The following is a 21,445-nucleotide window of genomic DNA, read 5'->3' on the forward strand; positions in this document are numbered from 1 at the left end:
AAAGATCAAACAAAGTAATCAAAGCTATCTATAGTCATATGAAAAAATTCTCTAAATTGGTATTGATTAGAAAAATGCAGGGGTGACTAGGTGGCACAGTGGATAAGACATCGACCCTGGATTCAGGAGGACCTGAGTTCAAATCTGGCCTCAGACATTCGACACTACCTGTGTAACCCTGGGCAAATCACTTAACCCTCATTGCCCTGCAGTAAGGAAGGGGAAGGAGAAAGGAAGTGTAATGATTGGAATGACGCCACCTACTGGAGACTTACTACAGGAAAGCTCCACCATGAGGAGAATGCCTCAGAGGGCAAGGCCATGCGGCTTTTCCTTGGCGTCAGGAAGTGATGTTTGCTCATGGGTGCTGTCTATCAAGGCTACCAGCCAATCAACTTGAGGAGCCTCCTATTTTCTGGGAGGGGACAGGAAGGAGGAAGGAGGGCCTGCGCGGAGAACTCTGTGTCTCTTTGGTTCCTGACTTCATGGTGGTGGTGGTGGTGGTGGTGGCAGCAGAGGACTTCACAGGAAAATTGAGGAAAGATAGGAATGCCAGGCTGTTGGAATTCTGTTCTCAATCTTTCTCTATCTTTCAATAAACCCTTAAAAACCTAAACTCGTTTTATCAGTGATTTTAGTCAGTTTCCCCCAAAACTGGGGGAACAGATTAGAACCCACATTTAAAATCTTAAATTACACAGAAGGGAAGGGAAAAGAGGCAAACTAAACCAACTCTGAGGTACTACCCCACACTTATCAGATTAGCTAATATTACAGAAGAGAAAAATGATAAATGTAGGAAGGCATGTGGAAAAACCGAGACACTAATGCATTCAACCATTCCGGAGAGCAACTTGGAACTATGGCCAAAGGGCTATAAAATCATGCATACCCTTTGATCTAGCAATACCACTACTAGGTCTGTATCCCAAAGAGATCAAAAAACAAAAAGGAAAAGGATCTAATATACAACAATATTTAGAGCAGCTCTTTTTGTGGTGACAAAAAAATTGGAAACTGAGGGGATGGATACCCATCAATTGTGTAATCTGGTGGAATACTATCGTAATATAGAAAATTATGAGCAGGATATTCTCAGAAAAACCTGGAAAGACTTACATGAACCACTGCAAAGTGACATAAGCAGACCTAGAACATTGTACACAGTAACAACAATATTGTTCAATGATCAATTGTGAATGACTTAACCATTCTCAGCAGCACAGTGATCTAAGATGATTCCAAAGAACTTATGATGAAAAATGCTATCCACCTCCAGAGAAAGAACAGATGGAGTCTGAATGCAGATTGAAGCATACTTTTTTTTACTTACTTTATTTTTCTTGGGGTTTTTTCTGCCTGTGTTTTCTTTCACAACATGATTAATATGTAAATATGTTTTGCATGACTAAACATGTATAATCTATATCAATTACTTGCCTTCTCAATGAGGGCAGAGGAGATGGAAGAAGAGAATTTGGAACTCAAAATTTTTTAAAATGAATGTTAAAAATTGTTTTGACATATAATTAAGAAAAAATAAAAGTCTGATCATGTCAGCTCCAACCTTAAAGTCTTTAAATGGTTCTCTATAACCCTTTATAGCAGTCCTTTTACTTCAGATACCAAGAAGCCACTCCTCTATCTATATTACTATCTCATATTAATATTCATATTACTACCCTCATTTGTCCTTAACCTCCAGCCTGATCTATTTTGTGTCAAATGCATCTTCAACAATGTAATTATTAGAGAAATGCAAATTAATACAACTGAGGTTCCACCTATCAGATTGGCTAATATGACAAAAGGAAAATAACAAATGTTGATGGGGAGGTGGGAAAATTGAGATACTAATGAACTGTAAGTGAAGTGGTGAACTGATTAACCATTCTAGAGAAAAGTATAGAACTATGCCCAAAATTATGCATATCCTTTGACCTTACTACTAGGTCAGTATCCCAAATAAATTAAAAAAAAAAAAAGAAAAGGACCTACATAAAGAAAAATATTTAGAGCAGCTCTTTTTTGTGGTGGCAAAAAACTGGATATTGAGGGAATGCCCATCAACTGGGGAGTGGCTGAACAAGTTGTGGTATAACCATTTTGGAAAAAGTGACTAAGATGTCCATACCTTTTGAACAGGACACTCCATTACTGTGCTTATACTCCTAGGAGGCCAACATTAAGAAAAAAGTTCCTATATCTTCCAAAATATTTATAGCAACACCTTTTTGTGATAAATAAGAATTGGAAACAAAGTATATGCCCATCAATTAGGGAATAGCTGAATAAATTGTGGAACATGAATGTAATGATGGATTAATATACTATAAGAAAGTATGTGACTGCAAAGAAACATGGAAAGATCAATGAACTGACAAAGAGTCAAGTAAGCAGAGTCAATATCCACAATTATACAACAATGTAAGTGGAAAGAACACATCAAAAATCACAAGTAATTTTTTTCTTTTTTTTTTCTGGTGAAGCAATTGGGGTTAAGTGACTTGCCCAGGAGGGTCACACAGCTAGTAAGTGTCAAGTGTCTGAGGCCAAATTTGAACTCAGGTCCTCCTGAATCTAGGGCCGGTGCTCTATCCACTGCACCACCTAACTGACCCTAAAAGTAAATTTTTTAAAATTATAACAATCTAACAGGACTCAAAATAAAAGATACAGGAACACATCCTCAAAATGCTCCTTCATGGAAGTGGGAGGTCCTCACATGTTACACATTACACACATTTTTGGACTTTTTCAACATATCAATCAGTTGTGCTGATTTTTTTTCCACACTCTAAAAAACATTATTTGTGATATGGGATGGCTCTCTGGGAGGGGGAAGGATGCATGGAATTCTATGGTTATGTAAGAAACAGAAAATACCAATAAAAACATATTTTTTAAAAGTTACATGTTATTGCTGGTGGAGCTGTGAAGTGATCCAAACATTCTGGAGAGCAATTTGGAATTGTGCCCGAAGAGCTATAAAGCTGTGCATACTCTTTGACCCAGCAATACCACTATTAGGTCTTTTTCCCAAAGAGATCATAAAAAAGGGAAAAGAACCCACATGTACAAAAATATTTATAGCTGCTCTTTTTGTGGTGGCAAGGAATTGGAAATTGAGGGGTTACCCATCAATTGGGGAATGGCTGAACAAGTTGTGGTATATGAATGTAATGGAATACAATTGTGCTGTGAGAAATGATGATCAGGCAGATTTCAGAGAAACCTGGAAGGATTTGCATGGATTGATGAGTGAGATGAGCAGAACCAGGAAAACATTGTACACAGTATCATCAACATTATGTGTTGATCAACTGTGATAGACTTGATTTTTCTCAGCAATACAATGGTACAAGATAGTTCCAAAGGACTCATCATGGAAAATGCTCTCCAAATGCAGAAAAAAAAAGGACTGTGGAGTATAGATGCTGATTGAACCATACTATTTCTTTTGGTTTTGGTGCTGTTGTTTTTCTTTTTTGAGGTTTTTCCTTTTTTCTCTGATTCTTCTTTCACAGCAAGACTAATGCAGAAATATGTTTAATGTGACTGTATACATATAACCTATATCAGATTACTTGCTGTCTTGGGAGCGGGGAGGGAGGGGAGGGAGGGAGAAAAATTTGAAACTAGCAATCTTATAAAAACAAATACTGAAAACTATCTCTACATGTAACTGGAAAATAATAAAATAAATTTATAATTTAAAAAAGTTACATGTTGAAGTTATGTATGTAAAAGGAAAAGAAAGTAGTACTTAAGATATGAGGTTTCATGTAAAATCCCCTTTTAATATCCTACTTCAGTATATGTTCAATATTTATATGTTGCTATATTTATTGTTTATATCATAATTTTAGATACAAATTTCCTAAGTCTTATGGTTTTTCTGTGCAATAACTCATAAGCATATTTAATGAAGAATGCAACATTAAAAATAACATCCCAAGAAATACAAGAGATTAATTCAAATTTATAAGAATAAGAGTCATTCCCTAATTGATAAAAAGAGTCATTCCCTAATTGATAAACAGTCAAAGGATATATTAAAAGGCGGTTTTCAGAGAAAGAAATCCAAGGTATGAATAACTATGTGAAAAAAATTTTCCAAATAACTAATAATTAGAGAAATGAATTTTGTCCAATCAGGTGGACAAAAAAAAGAAAATGGCAAATGTTGGTGTGCTAGGAGAAAACAGGCACATTAATGTATTTTTGGTGGAGTTGTAAATTGTTCCACCCATTCTAGAAAGTATTTTGGAACTATGCACAAAAAAGTTAATGAACTGTGCCCATATGCCAAAGAGATCAAAGAAAAAGGAAAAGTTACAAGGGAAGCAGAAAACTGGAAAAGAATTTTTGAAACAAATATCTCTGATCAAGGCCTCGTTTCTCAAATATATAGAGAACTGAGTCAAATTTATAAAAATACAAGTCATTCCCCAAGTGATAAATGGTCAAAGGATATGAACAGGTAGTCTTCAGACAAAGAAATCAAAGCTGTCTATAATCATATGAAAAAATGCTCTAGATCATTATTTTTTTTTTTTTTAGTGAGGCAATTGGGGTTAAGTGACTCGCCCAGGGTCACACAGCTAGTAAGTGTCAAGTGTCTGAGGCCGGATTTGAACTCAGGTACTCCTGAATCCAGGGCCGGTGCTTTATCCACTGTGCCACCTAGCTGCCCCCTCTAGATCATTATTGATCAGAGAAATAAAAATTAAAACAACTCTGAGGTATCACCTCACACCTATCATAGTGGCAAAGATAACAAAAACAGAAAATATTGGATGTTGATGGGGATGTGGGAAAGCTGGGACACTAATCCACTGTTGGAGTTGTGAAAAGATCCAGCCACTCTGGAAAACAATTTGGAACTATGCCCAAAGGGCTATAGAACTGTGCATCGCCCTTGATCCAGCAATACCACTGCTAGGTTTGTATCCCAAAGACATCTCCAAAAAGAGAAAAAGACCTATCTGTACAAAAATATTTATAGCAGTTCTTTTTGTGGTGGCTAAGAATTGGAAATCAAAAGAATGCCCATCAATTGGGGAATGGCTAAACAAACTGTGGTATATGATGGTGATGGAATATTATTGTGCTATAAGAAATGACAAGCAGGATGATTTCCGAACTGAAGTACAGTGAAGTAAGCAGGACCAAGAGAACATTGTGCACAGAGACAGCAATATTGTTTGAAGAACTATGAATGACGGGACTATTCACAATACAATGATTAAAGCAAACCCAAAGGACTATTGATGAAACATACTATCCACCTCCACAGAAAGAACTAATATTGATAGATCACAGACTGAAGCATGCTATTTTTCATTTTCTTTCATTTTTTTTCTTTTTATTCAAGTTTTCTTACACAAAATGACTAATATAGTAATGTTTTATATAATCATACATGTATAACCTATATCTGATTGATGTCTCGGGGAGGTAGGGAAGGAGAGATAAAAATTGGAACCCAAAACTATAAATAAAAATGTTTATTACTTTAAAAAAAAAGGAAAAGGACCCATATATACAAAAATATTTATAGCAGCTCTTTTTGTAATGGCAAAAAACTGGAAACCAAAAGGGTGCTCAACAATTAGGGAATGGCTGAACAAATTATGCTATATAAATGTAATGAAATACTATTTGCCAAAACAATAGAAGGAACAACTTCAGAGAAACCTGGAAAGACTTGCATAAACTGATGCAGAGTCAAGTAAGGAGAATCAGAAGAAAAACTTATATTACAATCCAGTCCATCCTCCACTCAGATACAAAAATGTTCTTCCCAAAAAGCACAGGTCTAACTATGTCACAGCCCTAAATCAATAAACTGCTGTGACTTCTCCTGCCTGCAAGATCAAGCCTTCAAAGCCCTTCCTTACCTGCCTCCCGCTCCCCAACACATGCCCCTTTCCAGTTTTCATCAACCTCCCAGCCCCCAAACACAATCTCTGCAATATAGTTACAATGGCCTCCTTTCCTCTTCCTCAAACAAGAAACTCCACCTTCCAACTCCAGACATTTCCACTGACTGCCCCCCACACCTGGAATGCTCTTTCCTCTCCATCTCTGCCTCTTGGCTTCCCTAATAAAATCCCGCCTTTTACAGGAAACTTTTCTGATCCCCCTTTATCCTACTGCCTTCCATCTGCTGATGATTTCCGATTTACCTTGTATAGAGCTTGTCGATAGAGAGATGTTTGCATGTCGTCTCCCCCATTAGACGGAGTTCCTTGGGAACACAGATTGTCTTTTCCCTTTCTTTGTATCCCCAACACTCAGCACAGTGCCCAGCACATAGTGGGCACTGAATAAATGTTTACTGACTGGCTGACAAGAATGTCAACATTGTAAAGACAATTCTGAAAGAATGATTCCAGATGACTAATTACAAGTCACACTACCCACACGTGCTAAGAGAGAAGTAAGGGACCCTGGGTACAGAATGAGATTTCCATTTTTTGGACATGGCCAATTCAGGAATTTGTTTTGTTTGACTATGAACATTTATCACAGGGTTTTCGTTTTCTTTCTTCCTCAGTAGAGACGAGGTAAGATTGTAAGAAAATAGATTTTTGCTCATTGAAGAAAATAAAATTAATTTTTAAAATCTCTTTTAAATTTAAAAAACAGAAACAATATTTCTGATGCTAGGATAGAAATGAAATCTTGAGGTTTCTTCATACCTCCATCAAAAACATTTTATGACCATTTTAAGACTGTACCAGGCACTTTGGAAGTTGAAGTAAAAAAACTCTGCTCTCAAGTTGCCTAGTGCTGATTCTGAAATTTAGCAACCATTAAACTTCATTTAAATGAAATTAAACATTCACAAATTCCCATGGAAACCTAACAAAACAGCAACAGACAAAATACAGAAATTATTACATTTCTTTCAGACTTGCTGCCTGATTACCTTTAAGTCCTAAGAACATGCTAATTAGCTTGGTTAACTTACCCTAATATATGAATAAAAAGTTTAGGGTTTTTTCCTCAATCTCACCCTCTTTACAAAGCACACGTTTAGAATCACTCATAGATATTTCATATGTTCAAGTTGATTATAACCCACTAACTTATGTTCTTATTAATGTTTACAAATTTAATATTTCCTTAGCTGTATCTAATAATTGTTATGAATTAATCAAATGGCTACTAAACTTCACTAAACTCCATAGACCTCCCCTTGCTATTTTTAATTCCTTTCTTTAAGTCTGCCAATTCTTTAACAAGCTTTAAAACAGTACCAGGGAACCACTAATAACTCCCCCACATTAATGATATGCCTGCTACCATAATTACTACTGCTTTACTATCAGTTTATCCCCACATATTCCTACCCCTTGGACCTCCCTTCTCCATTCCATTTTGTCTTGTAATCTAACAGCATTTTCTGGGCCTGAGGGAATATTACCATTAACTATGGAAAACACCTAAGCCATAAAAACATCCTTTAAGAAATGTTGTTTTACAAGGAACAAGCATTTATTAAACATCTACTGTGTGCCAGGCATTGTCCTAACACATAAGGAGTAATGGGTAATGAGACTGAAAAGGAAGGATTACAGTGGAGAGAGATAAAAGGTTTTGTTGGATCATTTTTTTTCAGTTGGGATCCCATTTCAGGTTTTCTTGACAAAGATAGTGGAATGGTTTACTATTTCTGAAGAAACTGAGACAAACTGGGTGAGTGACTTCTCCAGGGTCACCCAGCTAGTGTCTGAGGCCACATTTGAACTCAGGAAAATGACTCCAGGCCCAGTATTCTATCCACTGCACCACCTAGCTGCTTGGAACTAAAGGTAAAGATATTAATTAAAAAGCTCTCCAACAAGTGTAAGTGACAAATGATGAGAGCTTTAAGTAAAGGGGTAGTTATTTGAATGAATCAGTGAGTTAATGTGCTCTTTCTTATAGACACCCCCAAGGGAAGCTTCTCAGAAAGGAAAGGGTTATTCCTTTATGGGGAGAAATGAATAGGTTTTATTTGGTGTTCTACTATCAAGGACTTCTATCATCTTTTTAATAATGTTTTTCAATGATCAAGACTAAATAAATAAATGAATAAATAAATAAATGAATGAATGAATGAATGGAAACACTGTTTTAGCTTCTTCAAGGGACTCTGAGAGATGCAAACACAGGGTCTCCCAAGTCTTAGAACTAAGACTTCATACAGAGGTCCTAGAATGAGGACCTGCATACAAAAATAGTTGTTGAAAAAGTCAGCAATATTCTGACTTCTTATAAATTAGTGATAGCTAGCACAACAGTCTACTTACTTACCACATTAATGCAACAGCTTTATGTAATGTGGTTTGTGAATTGAAACCTGAAATTTTATGATGTAAAAAATTGCACATATTCAAAGCTTAACATTTTTTAGCTATCACCCTGAACCCACAAGACCCACCCTTCTCTCCATCTTTATCCCTATCACATATAATGAGGCAGCCTTTTTCCTTGACCAAGGCCAACCCCTCTCTACATGCATAAGAGATCCCAATTGCATCTTGTCTCCTCTAGAAGACTTCCCCTATTTCCGCCCCCCCCCTCACTTATCTTCTGTCTCTCCTGGTCTATTTGGCTCCCTCTCTACTACCTAAAGACAGGCCCATGTCTCCGCCAAACTCAAAAAACTCTCACTTGATCTTTCTATTCCCCCCAAACAACTGTTCAGCAACTCTCCTCCCTTTTGTGGCTGAATCCCTTGAGAAGGTCATCTAACTTCTCACTCTCTTCTTAACCCCTTACAGTCTAGCTTCTCACCTCATCCTTCAACCCAAACAGCTCTCTCTAGTTAGGAATGATCTTTGCAAGGCCCAGTCCAACAGCTTGTTCTCAATCTTGACCTCCTTCTTGCCCTTTCTGCTGCCTCTAACACTGTCAATCACCCTTTTCTCCTTGATACTGTGGAAATTTATTTTGATTTGGGGACCCTACCTTTAGGGCCTTGGGCCCTCAGGGTCTCTTCTGTGTGGGAGGTGCTGGTGCCCCTCCCCCTCTGCTTCAGCTGAGCCAAAAAGCCCCGTGGGCTGTACAAGATGCCAGGTCAGACAGCTGGGGGGAAAAAGCCCCCAGCTCCCTCCAACCTGAGCGGAGGTATCCGAGAGATCTTGGGCTTGTCCAAGCTGGGCTCTGGCGTAGCACGTGAGGCTGGAGCGCACCCCCCCCCCACCAGCCGCAGCCCTGGCGGGCAGATTAGCTTGGTCTGTGGGGGTGCAGGAAGCCCCGAGATTTGAGTGGAGAGAAGAAAAGGTATATATAGACCTGGGAGTTAGACAGGAAGGGAGGTTCGGACAAGGAGACAGGGGGCTGAGAAGAGGTCAAGAGGGAGGCTGACGAGATTAGAAAGGTTGGAGAGAGACAGGAGGACTGGAGCGGGGCAGACTAGAGACAGGGCCACAAGGACAAAAGGGGGGGACGAGACGAACACGTAATGCAGGACTAGGAGCAAGGAGGAAAGGCCGGTGGACAAGATTAGAGGGGCGGCAAAGGCGCCAGAGGGCAGACAGACTGACCAGGAGGCAGCAGAGAGCACAGAAGGGTCAGCACAGGGCACAGGTTGGAGAAAGTGAAGATTAAGAGGAGTTAGAAGAAAGTAGCGGAGCAGGGAAAGTGTAGCATGCCCTGAGGCTGGAGGCGCTAAGGCCCTTATTGTATTAAAAAGGTTCCAGGCTCAGCAGGTAAAAGGAAGAACCGGAAAGCAGTCACGTTGTACATTTTATTTCCCTGTATTCTTAATTTTCAATAGTATCTCATAAATAAATTCTGCTTTGATTATTTAGTTAAGAGGCTTCTTAATATTTTGCTTATCAATTTGGGAGTGGAGCAGTGTGGTGGAACTTGATAAATGGCCCATATTAAATTAATAGCAGTCAGATAGCCAGTCAAAAGTCCCCAGATTAGTCCTCCAGTCAGATTAGCCCCCAAATTAGACCCAGCTAGTCATTTAAAAATATTCTCACATTTGAATGGCGACTGCGGCAGGACTTACAGCCCAATTATAATTTCTCTAACCCTATAATTTTTCATATAATCATAATTTTCCATGTAAATCCAATTATTATCATTTTTCCAGGTTAGTTATAGTTAATAATTAATTTTTTTTACAATACTATTCAAACTTGGTTTTCAGGACACAACTCTCTACTGATTCTCCTCCTACTCATCTGACCAAGCCTTCAGTCTCCTTGGCTGGATCTTCATCCTGTTTATCCTCAGTAACCATGGGGCCTGTATTACAAAGGCCCTCCCTGTATTGAGTCCTCTTTTTCCCCTCTATATTATTCCACTTGGTGATCTCATCAGCTCCCATAAATTCAATTATCATCATTATGCTGATGATTCTCAAATCTATTTATCCAGCCCTAACCTCTCTGCTGACCTCATGTCTCTTATCTCCAACCATTCATGAGACATCTCAAACTGGATGTCCTGTAGACATCTTAAAATTCACTATATCCCAAACTGAACTCATCATCTTCCCCCTTAAAGCCTCCCTCCCTTTCAAACTTCCCTATTACTGTCAAGGGCACCACCATCCCCCCTAGTCCCTCAGGCTTGGAACCTAGGTATCATCCTCGACTGCTTACTCTCTCATCTCCCCCACACCAAATTTGTTGCCAAGTCCTACTGATTTTTCCTTTGTAACATCTCTGGCATATGCCTCCTTCTCGCCGCTGATGCTGCCCCCTCCCAGGTACAGGCTCTTATTTCTTCATGTGATGTTGATGGTTGGTCTCCCTGTCACAAGTCTCTGTGATTTTTCTAGAGCACAGGCCCTCCACATCATGCCCGTACTCAATAAGCCCCAGTGGCCCCCTCTTCTCTCCAGGGTCAAATACACAACCCTCTGTCTGGCAGTCAAAGCCTTTCATAACCTTACCCACTCCTACTTGTCTACTCCTCTCACACCTTGTCACCCACTACACATTCCCCAACCAGGGACACTGGCCTTGCTATGACCCAAAGAAGACCCTTCATCTCCTGACCCCAGGAATTTCCGTTGACTATTGTGCACATAATGTTCTCCCTCTTCATCTCTGCCTCCCAGCTTCCCCAACTTCCTTCAAGTCCCAGCTAACATTCTCCTGAGCCCCTTAATTTACCCTTTACCTAGGGGGCAGCAAGGTGGCGCAGTGGATAAAGCACCGGCCCTGGATTCAGGAGGCCCTGAGTACAAATCTGGTCTCAGACACTTGACACTTACTAGTTGTGTGACCCTGGGCAAGTCACTTAACCCTCATTGCCCGACCCAAAAAAAAATTTACTCTTTGCCTAGCCTCTCTATACTTCACTTTGTTTGTGGTCTCCCCCATTAGACTGTAAACTCCTTGAATACAGAGCCATCTTTCACCTTTCTTTGTATCCCCAGGGCTTAGCACAGTGCCTGGCACATAGTAGGTGCTTAATTAGTATTTACAGACTGACTTATCTCACAGGGGTCTTTTATCACAAGCTTTACCAATCACAGCTGTACAATAGAGCATTTTGGTACATGGCTTATAAAAAGAATTTTTTTTAATTCCTCCTCTGAAGTCTGATTAACTTGGTAAAACAATGGTGAAAAATTCCAAGTAGCAAAAGTGAAAATCTAAAAGCTACCACAGTTCACTGGAAGCACTCATCCAACATTTTTCCTTCTACTACTGAACCTGAGAGTTGAATAGCATAAGAAATCATATAAGTTTTTTAGCCCATAGAAATAAAACACTACAATCGCTGTGTGATACATAAAATTCTTCACAGATTAGGCTAGTAAAGAGCCCATTTGAAATATCCCAGAAGAGATCTCTTAGCATCACTAAAAAAAAACCCTCATAGCATTCATCATTAATGCAATGTTTACCATGCCATACTTTAAAAATACATCCATAACTATCAATCTAATATTGAAGTTAAATTCTGAAAATGAACTAGGTAGATTTAATGCATTTGTGCTCAGGCAATGGGGGATAAAAGAAGTTTGGACCAAAAAAAATCTTTTGAGTTCCAACGTTAGCAATGAGGCATCTGAGCCACAGGGGCTGGGGGTCATTCACTTCTCTCCCAAGTCCAAGATTTTTCATGTATTAAATAAGTAAATTAAATAAGATGACCTTTAACATCAGTTCTTGCTCTAAAATCCTATGATTCTGTGATTATATGAATCAACTTGATCACCTAAATAAGTCTTTTTTGTGGGGTGGGGGGGTGGACAATGAGTGTTAAGTGACTAGCCCAGGGTCACACAGCTAGTAAGTGTCAAGTGTCTAAGGCCAAATTTGAATTCAGGTCCTCCTGAATCCAGGGCCAGTACTTTATCCACTGCACCACCTAGCGGCCACCCTAAATAAGTCTTTCAATCTATAATATACATTTTGGTTTTTCATACTACCCAGGAAAGCTAGCTACAAAAAAAAAGTTAGGAAAAAAATACAAGACATTTATTAAACACCTACTATAAGGAAGCGATTGTTCTGGATTAAGACAAAGTGCTCCAGGACTATCTGAAGAGGAAAAGAATACTTTTTTCTTTCTTTTTTTTTTGGGGGGGGGCATTGGGGGGCTGCTGTAAGGACTTAGTAAAATCAACTGATCAGTCATTTACTAAACACTTGCATGTACCCAACACTATGCTGGAAATAGTGACTAAATGAAAAGGTAATAAAAAGACCCTCAAGGCCAATGGTGGCTGGGAAGACAGAAAAAAAAAACAGACATAAAGCAATTAATGAATAGCAGAGAATAAAGGCTCAAATTGGGTACCACACATTCCAGTATTAAAGAAGTGCAGAAACAGAAGTCTCGGTAAACTGGTATAATCCAAGAAGACTTCCTGAAAGAAACAGACATGGGGCTGGCCCTTACAATATGGACCAACAAACCACTTAATAAAAAGAAGTAATAAATTTCATTCCCTTTTGTGTAGTCACCTGACCTTTACAAAATAAGAAGGTTACATAAAAGATTTTCTGGCTTCCCTTCACATTCACTTAACTTTTTTAAATATCACATCACAATCTAAAAGGGAGCCTGCCCACCAGGTGGAGAGCATGGTGCCGAAAACATGCCTATGATCCTGAGACAATAACCAAAGTCATCTGGCAGACAACCATGGAGAGGGTCCATTTTCAGAAGCACTGGGAAAGTAGTGTGTGAGGGCTTGATCAGGCAGGCGAGAGCTTCAAAAGCCAATTCCACCTGTACCCACCTCCTAAGTATGGGCCCATTTCAAGCATGAATATCTTGAGATTTTTCATCTCATCACCACCTGCTCTAGGAAGCCTTCCCTAAAACTCCCAGGCTAAAGAGTCCCCTCCTCTGAATTCCCACAGCTCTTTTTCCTCTTAGATCACTAATCAGATTCCACCTCATATCTGAGTTATCTGTGGACTTGGTTTCACTTCCCCAACCAGAATGTAAACTCTATGAGGGCAGACGTCATTTTTACTCATCTTCATATCCCTTAAAACTTCAATTAATCAACATTTATCAAGTGGCAACTATGTTACAGACACAATGTCCTGCCCTATTCAACAAATATATGAAAGAAGGAATCATGAAGTAGGCAATAAGAAGACACTATAGATTTTTTTGCGCAGCAGAAACATGACAAAAGCAACCTAAAGACCACCTAACTTTTTTTTAATGCTACCTTTTAAAGTGATTGGGGATCTATATATTTTGTTAAATAAAGGTCAAATGAGGCCACAGTGAATTGCAAAGGACTAACTTTACCAATTAGAAGTGATACATTAGAAGAATTTTGGTGACATGATATTTTGTGTCATCAGTTAAATTACTTCCTTGAAATCCATCAGTCATCCATTACACATAATATAACTAATCAAAACTTAGAACAGAACCCAGAATTCATGGTACTTTTACTGCACCAGTTTTGCCTAAAATGCATCATTGTCCCTTGTACAAGTTTTTAAAAACAGATCATAGGCCTAAATCTTCCTTTCTAAAGTAATCTGCCTCCTTCATCTACAATTCTATTAATAGCTGCCCACAAGGCTATCTTTAGGGAAACGCTGGATCCGTGGGGGGGGGGGGGATCTACATGGGGATAGAGGACATGGGCAAAGAATATTTGTGTAACTTCAAAATTTACAATACACTTTCTTCTCAATAACCCTAGGAATCTATGTGGAAATGAAGGGTGAGAGAAGAATTTAATCAAGGTCCCACAGGCAGTAACTGATGAGGTCATCATCTGAATTCGGATCTCTCCTGACTCCCAAGCCAGGCCTCCTTCCCATCAGCATACCTCACTGCCTTCCCATACATGCATCCCAACAGATACAGGGACAGGGGTAAGGGCTGACTCTATAATGTCAGAGACAGAGGGAACTCCTTGGTGAGTAAACTCTCTCTACCAACACCAACCAGCATTTTATCTAAATCTAAGCATTTTAATGTAGCTTGGTGGCACAGTGAATAGAGCACTCTACCTAAATCAGGAAGACTCATCTTCTGAGTTCAAATCAGGCCTCCGACACTTAGTAACTGGGTGACCTTGGGCAAGTCACTTAACCCTGTTTGCCTCAGTTCTTCATTTATAAAATGAGCTGGAGAAGGAAATGGCAAATCACTCCAGTATCTTTGCCAAGAAAACCCCAAATTGGGTTTCTGTTGGACACAACTGAAACAAGATGAAGCTTTTCAAGGTTAGGAGACTTGACTGGGGTCATGGAGCTAGTATGTCAAAGGCTAGACCTGAATCTAGTTTGCTCTAGCCAGAGCTGCCTGCCCCTAGTCTCCAAGGAAAAAAGAAGTCTAAAAGTCAACATAAAGAAAGAGGGAGATAGTCCTACAGCATTTGCTTTGGTCTAAACAGGATTGGCCAGATGAATTTCAGATTTTTTTTTTTTAGTGAGGCAATTGGAGTTAAGTGACTTGCCCAGGGTCACACAGCCAGTAAGTGTTAAGTGTCTGAGGCCAGTGTGAGATTTAAAATTGGATATTAGATCATAAATCTCCCCTACTTAACCTTTCCCTTAATTTATCTCCCAAACTAGTAAATGGAAGCAGCTTTTGGTTTTCTAGATAGACCTTTTTATTTATAGTTATGATAGTCACAAGGTGATGTTGATTAGAAGGATAGGAAAGTAGAAACACAATACAAATCGTCTTAAGTCTAAGCTTAGTCTATATTCCTTATAAAAACTCACCAAACCGAAAAAAGGCCACCTTTGGAGAGAGAGTCTGTGCCGCGCCGTCAGGAGTCCCGCCAAGCAGGCAAAAGGGCTCCTCCCCTTCTCTCCACCCCGGAAGTCCCAAAAAAACCCGGCAGGCAGTCTGACATGCGCAGCAGGCGCACTGTACCTGGCAGGCAGTCTGACATGCGCAGCAGGCGGACTGTACCCGGCAGGCAGTCTGACATGCGCAGCAGGCAGACTGTTCATCTCCTCCCCAAAAGGGTGGTCCTTGAAAAACTGGCGTCTTTCAGTTATCCTAACCGACTGTTAAAAACTTTCATATTTTACCACACCAGATTTGAACTCAGGTACTCCTGACTCCAGGGCCGGTGCTCTATCTACTGCGCCACCTAGCCACCCCCAGATCTTTAAAAAAAAAAAAATAGCTAACAGAGCCTCCTCCCCCTCCTCCAACTCCAGCTGCTTCTGAGTCACTGCACAGCCTCCTGGTCCCAGAGAGGCCATCCAAATCATGGAGCAAGGGCAATATTTGTCCTCTATGGGATGGTTTGGGCCACATCAGACATTGGGAGCTAAAGTCTAAACAGGAAAGCAAACTAGAAAAGGGGGTAACAACAACTTTCTGTACAGTTTTGTGAGAAAGGAGAGACAATTCTCCATTCAGATGTGCAGGCAATAAGGCAACAGCTACTACATACCCATCAAGGAGTGTTGAGATGAGAATGCAGTGACTATTTTTCCAATGGCAACAGTAGATCTAACACTCCAGTCTTCTGCTAGAACACGCGCCCGTGGGGCAGGCAGACAGCACAGGCCTCGTCCTAGGCTGTGCTGCAGGAACACACCTGGTAAAGGAGGAGCATTAGGAGCACTCCAAAAAGAATTTCCCTAAACATAGCTCTCTATTCTTTTTTAAGTATACAAACTGTCAACCAAAACAATGTGAAAAGGTGCACTAGAAATAAAGTGTTTTCACCAAGTGCTTCTTTAATCTAAGAAACTTAAATGTTGCTCCAATAACACTGAAGAAAAACACACAACACTAAAAGATCTACACCAAGTCAAAGAGAACGTGTATATATACACCTGGTATATACAGAAGATATATATACACCTGGACCCTTCACCTCAGCACAGGCTATACCAAAGAGAAATGGTAACCTTTAGGATAACTGGGGCACAAATAAGACAGCCGACCAGATGGTATCTGATCTGCCTGGCAGGTATTTTAGCTTAAAAGCCAGGTGCTTTTTACTTATGCCATGAGATGACCAATTGCTTGTTCTGGTCTCAATAACCCTAAGCAGAAACTATTTGAGGCTTACAGATTGAGTTCAACACCTGGAATTGAACTCAGAAGTCAAAAAGTAGCCAGTGCAGAACACAAAACAGCTTATAGCATGTTCTAAAATGCCTACACAGAAAGTAACTGTATATTAAATCACTTATCACCTAGGATGTAATGTTTAATTAATTCACTAAGGGAGTCCTCTAAAGTGAATTTAAAATGATTTGTTTTAATGATGAAAAATACTGCCCTTTCTAGATATTAATCACAATATCATCAATGGTCTGGCACTTTTGCACATTTATAACAAAGATTCATAATTCAATAACTATTTACAAAGCGTCTCTATTTGCAAGGAAGATGCAGCAAGGATAAGCAAGAGCTAGCTGGGTCTCAGTCTGTTAGAGAATATAAACATTTCCTATTTGCCTTCTTAGTTCAATACTTCAGGGCCTCGTCACCAACACAGATCTCAACTCCTCTATGACATAATGGACCATATTCAAGAGCTATTAAGGCTAAAGCATCGTCACCCCAAGATAGTCTGGCAGTTAAGTAAAGAACGTGGAGAAAAGAAGATTTCTCTTCTCCAGGAAAGCACCTGCTGACGAGTATCTTCAAGTATCTGAAGGGCTGTCACATGGGAGAGACTTGCTCGCTTGGCCTCAAAGGACAGAACTAGAAACAATGGGTATTAGTTGAAGAAAGGGAGATCTAGGTTCATGTTAAGGAACAATGTAATTAAGAGCTATTCAAAGTAGGGTGGCCTGCCACAAAAGACAGCAGGCTCCCTGTCACCAGTGGCCTTCCAGGGAAGGCTAAAGAAGATTCCAGGCTCACACATGTAGAAAACTATTTCTAGTAGCTCTCTTTGTGGTGGCAAAGAATTGAAAATCAAGGGGATGCCCATCAGTTGGGGAATGGCTGAACAAGTTGTGGTACATGAATGTAATGGAATGCTAATGTGCTATAAGAAATGACAGGCAGATGAATTTTAGAAAAACCTGGAAAGACTTACATGAACTGATACAAAGTGAAGTGAACAGAACCAAGAGAACATTGTACACAGTAACAGCAACTTTGTGTGATGATCAACTGTGACAGACTTGGCTCTCCTCAGCAATGCAATGATCCAAGGCAATTCCAAAGGACCCACAATGGAAAATACTCTCCACATCCAAAAAACAACAACCAACAAAAAAAAAAATGCAGAAGCTGAATGCAGATTGAACCATACTATTTCTACTTTTTTTTTGTTTATTTTTCTTTTTTTGAGGTTTTTCCCTTTTGTTCTGATTCTTCTTTTACAACATGACTAATGTGGAAATATGGTTTTTTGGGGTTTTTGTGTTTTTTTAGTGAGGCAATTGGGGTTGTGACTTGCCCAGGGTCTGGAAATATGTTTAATGTGACTGTACATAAATAACCTATATCAGATTGCTTTCTGTCTTGGGGAGGGGAAAGGGAAGGGAGAGAGGGAGAAAAATTTGGAACTCAAAATCTTGAAAACAAATGCTGAAAACTCTCTTTACATGTAACAGGAAAAAAATAAAATCTTTTAAGATTAAAAAAAAAAAGCAGTAGAAGACTCCAGGCTCAGACCGAGGTTAGTTGACATGACCTCAGCATTACCTTCTAATTCCAAGATTCTGTGATTATTACTGCTTAATATGACTATGGAATGCCAAGCTTTTATACTTCTTGTGGCTGTGTTTTCTAGTTGTCTCCTCCATCCAATGACAGCCATCTCAGGTTCTAACTACTGCTAAAAGTCCTGACCTTCAGCCCCTAGAGCAATGTTGGTCTCTAGTAAATGTTAGCTGAATGAATAAACCTCTCAGAGAGAAATTACTGTCAAAATAAAAATAAAGCCAAAATAATATCCTATTTTCTATAAGTAAATTTTTTTCAGTCTGAAATACAACATAAGAAATATCATGCCCTGAGTGAGATGAGCAGAACCAGAAGAACATTGTACACAGTATCATCAACATTGAGTGTTGATCTACTGTGACGGACTATATTCTTCTCACCAATGCAATGGCACAGAAGAGTTCCAGGGAACTTGTGATGGAAGAGGATCTCCAAATCCAAGGAAAAAAAAAAAAAAAAAGAACTGCGGAGTATAGATGCTGAATGAACCATACTATTTCTTTTGTTTTTGATGCTGTTGTTTTTTTCTATTTTGAGGTTTTTCATCATTGCTCTAATTTTTTCTCTTATAACATGACTAATGCAGAAATATGTTTAACGTTATTATGTGTATATATATATATATAACCTATATCAGATTACCTGCTGTCTAGGGGAGGGGGGAGGGAGGGGAGGGGAGGGAGAAAAATCTGAAATTGTAAAGCTTGTATAAACAAAAGTTGAGAACTATCTTTACATGTAACGGGAAAAAAAAAAAGAAAATACTTCATTAATTAAAAAAAAAAAAAAGAAATATCATGCCCTAAAAAAGGGAAAAGGACCCACATGTACAAAAATATTTATAGCTGCTCTTTTGTGGTGGCAAGGAATTGGAAATTGAGGGGTTGCCCATCAATTGGGGAATGGCTGAACAAGTTGTGGTATATGAAAGTAATGGAATTCTATTGTGCTGTAAGAAACAATGAGAAGGAGGAGATCAGAGAAACCTAGAAGGACTTGCATGAACTGATGATGAGATGAGCAGAACCAGAAGAACATTGTACACGGAATCATCAACATTGTATGTTGATCTACTGTGATGGACTAGATTCTTCTCACCAATGCAATGGTACAGTAGAGTTCCAGGGGACTCATGATGAAAGGGGATCTCCAAATCCAGGGGGAAAAAAGGAACTACAGAGTATAGATGCTGATTGAACCATACTATTTCTTTTGTTTTTGGTGCTGTTGATTTTCTATTTTGAGGTTTTTCCTCATTGCTCTGATTCTTCTCTTATAACATTACTAAAGCATAAATATTTAATCTTTATAATATATATATAAACCTATATCAGATTACCTGCTGTCTAGAGGAGGGGAGAGGGGGGGAGGGAGGGAGAAAAATCTGAAATTGGAAAGCTTGTATAAACAAATGTTGAAAACTATCTTTACATGTAACTGGGAAAAAAATAAAATAAAATATCAGAAAAAAAAAAAAAAAAAGAAATATCATGCCTGGGTCAGACCTATGGTCCAGCTAGCAGATCTCCCCCCCCCCCACCACCACCACCACTGTTAACTATTTTATTTCATAAATATGAGCTATATTTTAAAATATACTTGAATTCCATGTTATGGTCAAATTCTTCACTAAGCCTGTACTCCAATGCTTCATGCTGGTGTGAAGAAAAAAACAAACAAACCCTGTCATCTCAGAAGAGTGGAAGCTTTGGCAGGTACAGACAGCCCAACCAGAAAGGTTTGGAGTTTAGACACAGCAAGAAGCTGTATGTTCACTGTTCAAGACCCAGCATATTTAAGTTAAGAAACAATCATCACATAGTTGGCTATAACAGGGATTCTTAAAACTTTTTCCACTTGTGAGCCTTTTTCACCCAAGAAATTTTTACATGACCATACGTATATAGGTATATAAAATAGGTAAACATAACCTTTTAGTGTTACCAAATTTTTCATGACCCCCACATTCAATTATTCAACCCCAAAAGGGGTCACAACCCACAGTTTAAGAAGCTTTGGGTTAAAGCACAAGGTGATTAAATTTTTGTCAGAGTATTTAAAGGGTCATCTATTCATTCATAAAAGCACTTAGGGTCAGCAGTGGCAGAAGAAGTAATCCATACCAATGAAAAGAACTACTGAAATATTATGGTCAAATTATAATTCTTTTTAAAAACTGATAATGTTGATAATAGCAGCTCTCTAGAGGTCCATTTTTCTAGCACAACAGTTTACCAAGGTCTTTCTTTACAACTACCAGTATTCTCTCTCAGAGGGACCAGACACTCATTACTATAGAAAGGTATGCAGGGTAACTATGTTATCCTGCAAAGTATTTCATTTCCCTTAGTAACCCATTAAGAATCCCAGGCACTGCTGAATCAATGTGTTGAGGTATTTTAAAAGCATACCAAAATATTTACAATCCTTAAAAAAAAAAAAATTCTTCATACAGTTCACTGGTATAAACTTTAAAGTATGACTACCAAAATCTATTATACTGATTCAAAAGGTGTTTCATAAAATAATTTTTCTTTAAGAAAATGCATATTCGGGGCAGCTAGGTAGCACAGTGGGGGCAGCTGATGACCCAGTGGATAAAGCACTGGCCCGGGATTCAGGAGGACCTGAGTTCAAATCCAGCCTCGGACACTTGACACTTACTAGCTGTGTGACCCTGAGCAAGTCACTTAAGTCTCATTGCCCCACCAAAAAAAAAGAAAGAAAGAAAGAAAAAATGCATATTCTACAATCTTGCATTACTTGCTGAGGGCAACAATCACAAATCCAACTAATGTAATAGTATCACAGAAAGAAAGGCAGAAAGGAAATCTAAACCATATGGGAGATGCAACACAACTATCTACTTAGTATCTCCAGAAATGTCAACAGGACCAAAAATAAGGTATCAGGAGATATGCTCCAAGTTTATAAATTATAAAAATCATGTTAGACAAGGCAATAGTCACATATATATGAAAAGCCGATCAGGTCCAGTTTGGGAGGTCCCCTACGCAGCATTCCTTCTTCCATCATCATACCTTCGCACAAATCTGAAATGCATTCTCTCCTCACTTCTTCCCAATAAATACATAGCTTAGGTGTTCATTCCTAGAGATGTTCTGATTCATGTCCCCAAAGTTCTGTCCCTCTTGAAACTGCTTTGAATTACTTTATCTTTACTTATTTGCATACATGTTGTATTCCTTCCCAAAGAGAATGTAAGTTCCCCAAAGATTAAAATATAGTTTTTGCCTTAGTGTATATTGCACTGAGCACAGTGCACCTTGCACACAGTAAGTAGTTAACAAATATTTGTTGAATTGAATTGAAT

General features: G+C 39.0%; 1 protein-coding gene across 11 annotated transcripts in view; it reads right to left on the minus strand.

Annotated features, from left to right (window-relative positions):
• CAMTA1 (calmodulin binding transcription activator 1) overlaps positions 1 to 21,445 on the minus strand; it is a 1,311,517-nt gene that overhangs the window by 1,276,443 nt on the left and 13,629 nt on the right. For 2 of the 11 annotated variants that reach the window (XM_043992684.1, XM_043992677.1), the window contains exon 2: positions 15,869 to 16,015. The exons of the other annotated variants lie outside the window; for them this stretch is intronic. In XM_043992684.1, coding sequence (XP_043848619.1) covers positions 15,869 to 16,015 — 147 coding nt within the window. The remainder of the gene's footprint in view (positions 1 to 15,868; positions 16,016 to 21,445) is intronic. 11 annotated transcript variants of the gene reach the window in all.

Source organism: Dromiciops gliroides, chromosome 3, assembly GCF_019393635.1.
Source record: "Dromiciops gliroides isolate mDroGli1 chromosome 3, mDroGli1.pri, whole genome shotgun sequence".
Lineage (NCBI taxonomy): Eukaryota > Metazoa > Chordata > Mammalia > Microbiotheria > Microbiotheriidae > Dromiciops > Dromiciops gliroides.